The sequence below is a fragment of the Leguminivora glycinivorella genome, chromosome 2 (genome assembly GCF_023078275.1).
Source record: "Leguminivora glycinivorella isolate SPB_JAAS2020 chromosome 2, LegGlyc_1.1, whole genome shotgun sequence".
NCBI lineage: Eukaryota > Metazoa > Arthropoda > Insecta > Lepidoptera > Tortricidae > Leguminivora > Leguminivora glycinivorella.
This window is the reverse complement of record NC_062972.1, coordinates 19,341,687-19,354,418: the sequence shown is the minus strand read 5'-3', so window position 1 is coordinate 19,354,418 and position 12,732 is coordinate 19,341,687. Positions and strand designations below refer to the sequence as shown.

General features: G+C 39.1%; 2 protein-coding genes across 2 annotated transcripts in view; one reads left to right on the top strand and one right to left on the bottom strand.

Annotated features, from left to right (window-relative positions):
• The window catches only part of LOC125242422 (endoplasmic reticulum metallopeptidase 1-like), a 135,659-nt gene that overhangs the window by 94,772 nt on the left and 28,155 nt on the right, over positions 1–12,732 (bottom strand). The window lies entirely within an intron of this gene.
• Positions 2,860–12,732, top strand: part of LOC125242423 (neurofilament heavy polypeptide-like) — a 49,195-nt gene continuing 39,322 nt past the window's right edge. The window contains exon 1 of the mRNA XM_048151244.1: positions 2,860–2,976. Coding sequence (XP_048007201.1) covers positions 2,879–2,976 — 98 coding nt within the window. The 5' untranslated portion in view covers positions 2,860–2,878. The remainder of the gene's footprint in view (positions 2,977–12,732) is intronic.

Here is a 12,732-nt window from a genome sequence, read left to right as displayed (position 1 = left end):
ATGTTGATGCGCAGAATAATGTCACTTATGTTTTATTAATTTTTTACAATAAAAAGGGTTTTCTGGTTTACTCACTGTCAACCTAACACGCTCCTCCTCGCTTCGCTCGTCGTCGCACCTAAACCGACTCTGTGACATATAAGATTTCTGTGTCGTGTGAGTATTTTGTCTGGATAGGAATTCTAACCTAATCTATATTAATAACATAACACTGTCAACCTAGCACGCTCCTCCTCGCTTCGCTCGTCGTCGCACCTAAACCGACTCTGTGACATATACGATTTCTGTGTCGTGTGAGTATTTTGTCTGGATGGGGTTCTAACCTAATGTACATTTCTGGCAAAATTACAGTAAGCAACATGAGTATTATGCGACATAAAATGCTGCAAAATTATAGTCCACGATATTAGCAGTATGCTATTACAAATTCGGTGAAATGTAATGTATACTATACACAATTCGGCTATATTAAAATTGACAATATTAGTATTCTGCTATCCAGAATTCTGCCAAATAAATTATATGCGATATGACAGTTATGCTATTTGTACAATTATGCAAAAGTATCATTCGGGTAAAAATGTTTCTACGAAAGCTGCTATGCCAAATGTATTTCGGACAATCGATATTCTGCAAGATAAAGGGAACCCCTTAAATACAATTCAATTATCTCGACGTGTACTTTCTTTGTTTCGATGGGGCCCGGCCGGTTTGCACATCTAGCCTATCTCCCAACCTAAAGGGGGGTGACCCCGTCACGCAGAATGGACACTACAGTCGTCGAGTTACTAAAAATGAGTGCTACAATACGAGTACATATGTAATTTGAGGGCGGCAAGAACCCTTTTAACTAGTTCATACAGGCCTGTTGGTATATGTGATTTGTCCCCGGCTGCCTGTCTTGGTAGGTATACGTTTCCACTTTAATTTTCCGTTTGACTCGTTTGAGGGAGGTAAGTATAGGTACCTTCTCGACAAGTTCAGGCATGTCGGCCATGTTGGTCACAAGGTCGAGCATCATATTGCCGGCCGCCTTCAGCACGCCGCGCTGTTGTTGTCAGGGTTGTGTGAATGTTGTATACGTGTCCATATTTGATGGAAGTGTACCTTATCGACAAGTTCAGGCATGTCGGCCATGTTGGTGACGAGGTTGAGCAGCATGTCTCCGGCCGCTTGCAGCACGCCGCGCTGCAGATTGTCGGGGTTATCGTTTCGTGTGTGGTATACGTTGCCCCATTTGGTGAACGCGATGTCGATGCCTGTCGATAGAGAGCATGCTTTACATATATGCTTTTAAAAGGAATTAAAAGAGAACGTTAAGAGAACGATATAACGTAGGCCGTCTTTTTTGCACTAAGTAAGTGCGATAGGGACGCACCGATACGACAAGGTTTATCGAACTTGTGTGATACGCTCGCAGGACAGGCTTAAAGAAACTCTGTTAACTGCTCCGTGTATTTTTCATGTTTTGCACATTTCGCAGCTGTATGCCTTTTTAGGGTGAAACGACAGCTCACGTAATTTAACAAGTTTCAAATCAATGATGCACATGCAAAAAGATTCCAGACACGATAAAAAGATTTTAGGGTCTATATATTTTGCTTATTATAATTATATGCTAGCAGGATGTACTTAGGTACCTTATTTACAATTTATTTATGCAAGCAATTAGCATAAGGAACCGATGTCTGTAAAAGCTAGAAGACTATCTCCCTTATTCATAAACGTACTCTAAAGTTATCAAGCCGGTACAGTTCGTTAATCCTTTTCTATCACACGAATACGTCGGAAAGGGACAAACGAACTTTATCGGCTTGATAAGTTTAGAGTGCGTTTATGAATAGGGGGAGGGCAGTCTTCCTTCCCGCAATCAAAACCCCGGGGTACGCTTATACACCATCCTTACCGTAGAAGTGGCCGTAGTCCCGCCATATCCTGAAGTCGGTATCGGAAGGCACAAGTCCGGAACCGAAGAGGAATTCACCCAACGATTGCGCTGAAGGACGGTTCGTGGATTTGGCGTAGGCGTGAACGATTCGTGGATCCAATGTCTGTAATAAAAATATAAAGTCAATAGATACAACATTCAGGGGGGTTACCATGACGTGCTAAAGCCGTTCAGTTCAGGTTGAGAGAGAGGGACGGAGCTATGTAACTGCTATAGCTGTGTCCCTTTCTCTCAACCTAAACTGAACGTCTTTAGTACGTCATGGTAACCCCCTGGTCAGGTATTAGGATTTAAGTAAGAATTTATTTCATATTACGACTACTTGTTGCTTATGACATGAATTTTACAAATAAGAAATCATGTCATAAACAATGTTTTGGTTGCGGCTAAGACCCATACTGTGGCTATAGAGACTCCAGAAACCCAAACGATTTTTCCAAAAACAATAGTTCCAAAAACTTGTAAGCGCCGTTTATTGTCTGCCGCAAGTTATCCCATACGCTTTTTCAACACGGTGTCGCCTGGCGATTCTTTTGACTGAACTTTTATTTTATTTCCTGCTAAGCCGCGATCCTGGGTTCGAATCCCGGTAAGGGCATTTATTTGTGTGATGAGCACACAAATAAATTGATGATTGTTTCTGTCATGGACGTTTTCTATGTATATAAGTATGTATTTGTCTATTATATATATTGTTGTCTGAGTACCCACAATACAAGCCTTCTTGAGCTTACCGTAGGGCTCAGTCAATCTGTGCAAGAATGTCCTATAATATTTATTTATTTATTACCCATTGTTTTAACATTTACACTATCGCTTGTCCAGTTCAATATAATACGAAGCCATAAATCATGCTGTAATATAGGTACCAAAGTACAAGAAGATTTAATTTGTTTTGCAATTACTTGGAAGACATTGGCTTTCCCGTTCATGCCGGCCGCATCGAGGTTGACAACGGCTGTGATGTTTCGGGCCCAAGGGTGTTGCAGAAACGCGTGCGCGCCCTGCAAACAGAAAAAAAACACAAGGTTAGTAAAGTTTTTTTTTTATACTACATCGGTGGCAAACAAGCATACGGTCCGCCTGATGGAAAACGGTCCCCGACCCCTGCAACTCGAGAAGTGTGCTTACATGTGCGTTGCTAACCCATTAGAAACTTAATTGTACACTCTCTTTTGCTGTGTTAAGTACAAGTGAAAGAGGGTAGTAGTTCAGACTTTTTCTCAAACTGAAGATTCTACTTCTCTACTGTAATGGAGAATGCGGCATTTTAGAAAAGCGTCTCGAAGAAGCTCGTTAGTCTTTAGGCACACGCACACTCAGTGACACTGCGAGTCGACGACCGGTTGCTCAAGGTCTTTCATACATTTGGTATCTGTCGTTAGTCACCTCGTGGTCACGTGCGAGTCCTGGGGGGTTACCATGACGTACTAAAGCCGTTCAGTTTAGGTTGAGAGAAAGGGATACAGCTATAGCAGTTACATAGCTCCGTCCCTCTCTCTCAACCTAAACTGAACGGCTTTAGCACGTCATGGTAACCCCCCTGTCCTCACTTAGAACTGTTTTTTATCAACAAGGCATTCAGTTTCATTGTAGATTCACATGTCTTGATTGTTATACCTGGAGACCATTCTCCTCGGCGCCGTTGAACAGGAATATGAGGTTGTGTTTGAACTTGGTCGTCCTCTGTGACAGGCGGTGCAGAATCTCTGCCAATATCGCGCAAAAAGCTACGTTGTCAGATGCCCCTGCAAATTGAAAGGAATAGTTACCAATTAAACAGAAATACAACATCAGTTTGGATAAGGAGGAAAACGTACTAGTATTATTTTCGAACTGAATGTGGATGCCGCGAGTTAAGTGCGGACGTGGCAGGCCCAGACGGAGAAGGCGCGGGGCGGGACGATCTTGACACCTTCATGATTAATAGGCCAGAAATAGCACACCAACGGGAGTTGTGGAAATCACGGGGAGAGGCATTTGCCCAGCAGTGGGACACATAAGCGAGCTATAAAAAAACTGAATTCAAAACGCAACACCACTGGTTTCGAACACAAGTACAAGATAGGTATATAGTTTTATGAGTTCCTGTATCCTACTGAATATTTTGCCAGTTATGTATCTGTTTTTTTTATTATTGTAAATGGGCTTACTCTTGGCCACAGACTAGCCAAAGGCAAAGACGTGGCCTACGATGGAGTGAGCTCGCTCAGAAGATGCCTGTTCACCCTTGATTTGACCCTTGAGTTGATTTGATCTGTTTGGAAACAAACAAGTCCGATTCAATAGGATCGTCCAAGCCACAACCTCGGACGTCCGATTAATTTGCGTTATTAAGTAACCCAAGCAATGCAGAGTTACATGACAGTCTAGCCTTTTTTTTTTTTTTTTTTTTTTGTCGGAGTGGGGAATGTGTTACGCACCGTCCCCCAGCCGCGGGAAGGCCTTGATGGGGAGGTGTGTGGGACTCCTCCTTCGGCCCCCTCTCTTATCGAGAGGGAGGGAAAGAGGTTTACCCACTAAACCCCACTCCGGCGTTTCGCCCTCTGTGGCATGACAGTCTAGCCTGCGATCAATCTGTCTTACAACATAGCGAGCTTGAGAGAAGGTGGGGAGCGATGTACAATATAGTACTCCTCAAGTCTAACTCGTGGTCTAACCTTAAGGCTTTTGGTATAAAACAGTACCTACCTAACGCAAAAGGCACAGAGTCGTAGTGGCAGTTGAGCAGCAGGGTCGACCCGAGTTCGCCGTTCGCTTGCACCCCGCTCTCCCCTTCGAATAAAGCGACGATGTTGGACGCGTTGTAGTACCACCCCAGGTAAGGTATCTCGTGGTCTAATACGAAGGCACCTGGAAAGGAAATATGAAAAAAACCTTTATATTTATACTGGAACGTATTGTAAAATTCAAATAGTGCAGCTGGCAAAAAGAGTAGAAATCGAGCTATTTTTTTTATCATAGCAACACTTACTTTTCTTATAGGTACAAAAGTACTAAATAGTTGCTACATGCAAAACGATTTACAGTGGCGCCCCTAGGTATTATATTTTTTGCCAGGCTGTACCTAAATTAGAAGTTAAAGGAATCGGTGTTCAAGTAGTTCATACGAAAATCTTTTTATTACTTAAGGTAATGGCGCCTATTAACGTGGTACTTAAGCAGATTTCAAAAGATACCAAAAAATTAAGGGTATCAAAGCTCATTAACGACCACAAATATTTTTTTTATGGAAGAGTATTTATTGAACTATTAGTTTTGAAGAGTTTTAGGATCATTTTAGTTTATTATATGTCATAAAATGATTATTGAAGCCAACATACCTAAATTTTCTATTACCGTGGTAATGAACAGGTTGCAGTTCTATTAACGCGAATTGAGATTTCATTACCGAGGGTATGAATGACAGTGTTTTTCTGCCATCGGTAAATAGAAACCCATCTCAAAATTCGGAGCTTAATACCGACGGTTGAATATACAAATTATGACAAATACATATACCTATACTATCCTCCTTTATGAATACCCACAGAAGACTCAGTTTCACCTAAGAAATCTGTACTTACGGTACACTAAATATCATATTTTGATACAAGACTAATATGTCGCTCGGTAATAGATACTTCTATAGGAACCCATTACCGACCCAAACAAATATTGCATGGATCGGTAATAGATTCTTATATATTCTATTACCGAGGGTTATCTGATCGTACCATCGGTAATAGGCATAAATTGGAGTATTATAAAATCTAATTCCGACCCATAAAAACAAAGTCATACAGATGTATTTTCATTACAAATCAAAATAAAATATTGCAACCTTATATTTAAACCAAGCTTACATAACTGGTAAGTAAGCATCAGACTTTATGTCAATGTTTAAAAAATTGACAAATTAACGGTTTTCATAGAAACTACGAAATCAGTCATGAAGTTTTTGCTAAAAATTAAGGTTTTGTTGAATAATTTTCATACCGCGTAAATAGTTCTTTGATAGCGTGAATAGATCAAGATTGAAGCAACTGTAAGACATTATATAACTGATCACATATACTTAAAATAAAGCAAAAAGAACTAATATCACTACTTTAACTATTACCGTGGTATACCACAGTAATAGAATCTACTCACGAAATGGCGCCTTTCACCGCTGTCTTTTAATTTCCACTTTAAACACATTTCCAGGCTAAACAATACGTAAAAAGTACTCAGAAGTCATGTAGAAAACAATAAACAATAATTTGAAATGCATAACTTTCACCTGTTTGCCATAATTATTACGTAAACTACTAAATGAGATTGGAGTTCACTTAGGTTTAGCGTCACACGTCAGTATGACACAACCTCTTCTCGCGGCCCCGTGGCAAAAACTGTCAAATAGCGAGCGTCTTCTTTCATTCACACTCTCTATCGCCTATATGTGCGTTAGTCAACTAAACAGGCTTCCTTTGTGTGAGTAACTTTTTTTAAGAAATTGGTCGGTTTGCCTATAAAATGCGTATTTGCAAATGCGGCGGTAATGGACGTCGATTTCGATACCCGCGTTGATAGCCGCCGTTACCTTAATATAATTTTTAAGAAAAAAAAACCGTCGCCTTTCGGGTTCTGGTGAAAGTTACTTGCGAATGTTGGATTATGTAGAAATGTGTAGGTATTTTTTAAAACTGCTTTTAATGCTTTAATTATTAGATGGCAACATAAATGAATATACGTATAACGTTAAGGTTTGAGGAGTTTCCTCAATTCCTCATGAATCCGATATTATATTATAAGAAATCGAAGCTTGACAAACTTTGACTTGAAAACTCAATATGCTTAACAAACATAACTAAATAAATAAATGTCACTGTTCTGAACTTAAATGCATGCTTTTCTTGCAAAAATACCAAAGTCACTTATGAGTGTGCCGTTCAGATTTGAGGAGTACGGTTCTGACTATCATCAGCAGTTCCACTGCACCAAATGTCACTGTTCTGGACGCAAGTGCATGCTGTTCTTATAAAAATACCAAAGTCACTATAAGCGTGCCGTTCAGATCTGAGGAGTTCGGTTCTGACCATCAGCAGTTCCACTGTACCAAATGTCACTGTTCTATGACGTAAGCGCATGCTGTTCTTATAAAAATGGCAAAGTCACTATAAGCGTGCCGTTCAGATTTGAGGAGTTCGGTTCTGACCATCATCAGCAATTCCGCTGCACCAAATGTCACTGTTCTGGATGAAAGTGCATGCTGTTCTTATAAAAATACCAAAGTCACTATAAGCGTGCCGTTCAGATTTGAAGAGTTCTATTCTGGCCATTATCAGCAGTTCCACTGCACCAAATGTCACTGTTCCGTACCTAAATGCATGCTGTTCCTTTAAAAACACAAAAATCACTATATGTATGCCTTTCAGATTCGAGGAGTTCCCTCGATTTCTCCAGGATCCCATCATCAGAACTGGGTTCTGAGAAAAATGGGACCAATCTGTATGCATATATGTCGCAGGGAAACGGCCAAAACAGAGATTTGATCAAATCTCTAAGGGATATGATCAAATCACGCAGGATGTCAAAATGGCTAATCCATTTTATCATTTCTCTAGAAAATTTCAGTCATTTGACTAAATCCTTGAGTCTGTTTAGTGAAATCACGAAATCGGCCAACAGACACGCCACGTTTTGTCATTTTACTAGTTTGTTTAGGGATTTGATAAAATCCCTGAACCACGACAGTAAGTTGACAAACGAGCTTATAAAGTCAACTAGTTTTATCATTTCGCTAAACAAGTTCAGTGAAAAGTCAAAATGTTCTATTAAATAAGAAAATAATTAAAAATGAAACGCTTTTAGCTTTGTTTCTTCATTTATTGTAATTTTTTTCGTATTTATAGAAAAAAAAACTCTTTAAACGGATTAAATTACTTAAAATGTCTTCATGGATCAGATAGCAGGGTAAAATAAGTTCTGTACAGAAATCGCCCACTAATTTTACCAGTGCAGTCAGTCAATGCCGGGGCAGTTTGTGGCGAGCTGTTGGGGAACAGCGACCTCACGTACCCACGTGCTCCTGGGGAGTTCTGTTAGATTTAGATTCCATTAACTCTCAAATAGTCCTTACACCCTGGCGGGTGCTGCCTCTGCGTTTGTCCCATGACACGGACAAGGGCATCATCTGCTCGTTGTACCCCTTACATTTCATTAAAGTGCCAAAAGGGCCTCTACATGTTGGCTTCAGTTCCGCGCATGCCTCCCAAAGGTCCGGAATACCCTATGGTTTCCATGATGGGATAGACATGTATTATATTCTTTGATAGACATACATATAATTATGTTTCAGTTTACAACCACCCAGTATATGATTAAAATAGCTGGTTTTAAAAAGAAGTTTAATACCTATTTTGACATTTTATTTTACCAATTCGCTAATCTAGTTAGAGATTTAATCAAATCAAGTGACAAAGGCAAGAAGTTAATAAATCAAATTGGATATATTAGATTCTTGCCTTCGTCAATTCACGAAACCAGTCCAGAGATTTGATCAAATCACCATATACCAGTTGAGACTTTATCATTTCCCTGAATTTGTTTAGCGAAATGTTAAAACTAGTCCACTTTTTGAGTACGTTTCGTCAACTTACTGTCGTGGTTCAGTGATTTTATCAAATCCCTAAACAAATCTAGTGAAATGACAAAAAGTGGCGTGTCTATTGACCGATTTTGTGATTTCACTAAACAGAGTCAGGGATTTAGTCAAATGACTGAAATTTTCTAGAGAAATGATGAAATGGATTCGTCATTTTGACATCCTGCGTGATTTGATCATATCCCTAAGATATTTGATCAAACCTCTGTTATGGCCATTTCCCTGCGACATATACATTCAATTAAAAAAAAATTTCAAAATCGGTCCAGTAACGACGGAGATATCGAGGAACAAACATTAAAAAAAAAAAAAAAAAAAAACATACAGACGACTTGATAACCGTCCTTCTTGAGATATGAGGCGACGGTTAATAAATGGCCAGGATTTCAACCATAGATCAGGTCACTAAATACAAGGCCAAACAGGTCGGTACTAATTAACCGTCGCCTCATATCTCAAGAAGGACGGTTATCAAGTCGTCTGTATGTTTTTTTTTTTTATTTTTTATGTTTGTTCCTCGATATCTCCGTCGTTCCTGGACCGATTTTGAAAAATTTTTTTTGATTGAATGTATATACATACAGATTGGTCCCATTTTTCTCAGAACCCAGTTCTGATGATGGGATCCTGGAGAAATCGAGGGAACTCCTCAAATCTGAAAGGCATACATATGGTGATTTTTGTGTTAATAAAGGAACAGCATGCATTTAGGTACGGAACAGTGACATTTGGTGCAGTGGAACTGCTGATGATGGCCAGAACGGAACTCTTCAAATCTGAACGGCACGCTTATAGTGACTTGGGTATTTTTATACGAACAGCATGCACTTTCGTACAGAACAGTGACATTTGGTGCAGTGGAATTTCTGATGATGGTCAGAACCGAACTCCTCAAATCTGAACGGCACGCTTATAGTGACTTTGGTATTTTTATAAGAACAGCATGCACTTTCGTCCAGAACAGTGACATTTGGTGCAGTGGAACTGCTGATGATGGCCAGAACCAAACTCCTCAAATCTGAACGGCACGCTTATAGTGACTTTGCCATTTTTATAAGAACAGCATGCACTTTCGTCCAGAACAGTGACATTTGGTGCAGTGGAATTTCTGATGATGGTCAGAACCGAACTCCTCAAATCTGAACGGCACGCTTATAGTGACTTTGGTATTTTTATAAGAACATCATGCACTTTCGTTCAGAACAGTGACATTTGGTGCAGTGGAACTGCTGATGATGGCCAGAACCAAACTCCTCAAATCTGAACGGCACGCTTATAGTGAATTTGCCATTTTTATAAGAACAGCATGCACTTTCATCCAGAACAGTGACATTTGGTGCAGTGGAATTTCTGATGATGGTCAGAACCGAACTCCTCAAATCTGAACGGCATACTTATAGTGACTTTGGTATTTTTATAAGAACAGCATGCACTTTCGTCCAGAACAGTGACATTTGGTGCAGTGGAACTGCTGATGATGGCCAGAACCAAACTCCTCAAACCTGAACGGCACACTCATAGTGACTTTGGTATTTTTGTAAGAAAAGCATGCATTTAAGTTCAGAACAGTGACATTTATTTAGTTATGTTTGTTAAGCATATGTTTTGAAGTCAAAGTTTGTCAAGCTTCGATTTCTTATAATATAATCGGATTCATGAGGAATTGAGGAAACTCCTCAAACCTTAACGTTATACGTATATTCATTTGTGTTTCCATCTAATAATTAAAGCATTAAAAGCAGTTTTAAAAAATACTTACACATTTCTACATAATCCAACATTCGCAAGTAGCTTTCACCAGAACCCGAAAGGCGACGGTTTTTTTTTCTTAAAAATTATATAAAGATAAAGTTCTAGCTGAAAAGAAATCTGTTCTCATTTGTTTTCGTTGTAATAAACTTAGAAAGATACCAAAAATATCTATATATGCATCCTCCTTTTTTAACGGGCCCATTAGTATACCATGTTCTCTATACCTTTTTATCATATGATTCCCGACGAATATAATATAATATACGTAGAACGTATTTATAAATCAACATTGGCCTTAGAACAAAAGGAATCTGCATAAGCATACCCAACCTCTAGTTACTTTTTTGATAGCAAGGATCCCAAAAGATGACCTTCAGTCTATAAACTCACCAATGTACAAAAAAGTTTGTGTCGTATTAAAAAGACCGTATTTTACAAGTTACCCACATCGAAGTTAGTTGTTAGGTAGTTGTATGACTTCACGGACTCGTTTTCTCTCGACAGTTTTGAGTGTTATAAATGATGAGAGTTTGAAATTATTATTACACGCCGCCAGCATGATGAATACCTTTCTAGAATTATCTTACGGTGAATGCATTTGTTTGTTAAAGTACGGAAAGTTTGAACAACATTTATATGCATTCAAGAAATACCTACTTGTTTTAGTATTCATTTATCTATTTTTCTCAGTATTTATTTTCATTCTTAGGCTAGGTATTTTACAATATGTATACATATAAAAATGAAATATAAAAACATTTACAAAACAATATAAAAACATATAAACATATTATAAAAAACCTAACCTAGGCACAGTGTGGGATCAGACCTCATTTTTGACCATGGTCTTTTTATTGTAAAAACCGGTAGCCTAGACCAAAACAATGCTACGACTAAAATTCCCGAATGTCAAATATGACTAGTTAACGAGAAATTATTTTTTGAAATTTAGGGTAAATGTACCCGAAAATTGACTAAAACTCAAAATATCCTGAGAACGGTATCGATTATCAAAAAACACTTTTAAGAGAACTTATAGAACTACCAATATACTATCGTATGGAATAATCAGCACGGTAATAGCATCATTCATATCGGTATTAGAACCAAATTAGTAATTTTCGATTTTGATTTTTTTTCTCGAAAGTTACTGTATATTAGCATTTCTTTTATTTTTTTACTGAAAGGTGATTAGCTTCCCTATGTGCTATAATTTTTGCACTAAGCAATTCCATAGGATCTAGAAATTATGGTGTGCTTAATTACTCTATGGGGATTTTATATGGGACGTTTAAACACACCATAATTTCTAGATCCTATGGAATTGCTTAGTGCAAAAATTATAGCATATAGGGAAGCTAATCACCTTTCAGTAAAAAAATAAAAGAAATGCTAATATATAGGAACTTTCGAGAAAAAAATCAAAATAGAAAATGACTAATTTGGTTCTAATACCGATATGAATGATGCTAGGACCGTGCTGATTATTTCATACGATAGTATATTGGTAGTTCTATAAGTTCTCTTAAAAGTGTTTTTTGATAATCGATACCGTTCTCAGGATATTTTGAGTTTTAGTCAATTTTCGGGTACATTTGCCCTAAATTTCAAAAAATTATTTCTCGTAAACTAGTCATATTTGACATTCGGGAGTTTTAGTCGTAGCATTGTTTTGGTCTAGGCTACCGGTTTTTACAATAAAAAGACCATGGTCAAAAATGAGGTCTGATCCCACACTGTGCTAGGGTGCCGTCAGCAGCGGGGTAGGGCCCAAGCTGCCGGTGGTTAGGGCTGCAGAGAGAGGAACCGTCGGACTATCCGCGCCGTGTCTAAGATCACCGCCTTCTGCATCTGGCCCTTGATCCAGCCACCTAGCGAGTCTCTTAAGATGTTGGTCGAGACTTTTCGCTATGAGACCGTTCGCTGAAACGACTATCGGAACAATGATCGTTGAATCAACATACCACATGGCGGTTATCTCGTGAGCCAAGTCTAGGTACTTACTGGACTTGTCCTTCTCGGCTTTCATGAGATTCTCATCATGGGGGATGGTGATATCAACGAGCATGGCCCAGCGTTGCGGTCGATCTATTATCACAATGTCAGGCTTATTGGCTACAATAGTCCTGTCAGTGATAATAGATCGATCCCAATAGAGCGTGGCACGACCATTTTCGAGAACTGGCGCAGGTAAGTTCTTGTAGTACGGTACTTCGCGGTCCACAAGGCCGTATTGAAGAGCAAGTTACTGGTGAATAATCCTGGCCACGAGATTATGTCTGTGCAAGTACTCGCCATTAGCAATATGAGAACAACCGGAAATGATATGCCTGAGTGACTCTCCGGGACGGCGGCATCATGCCGGATAAATGTCGACCGTACCGTCCTTCAGGATATATTTTCG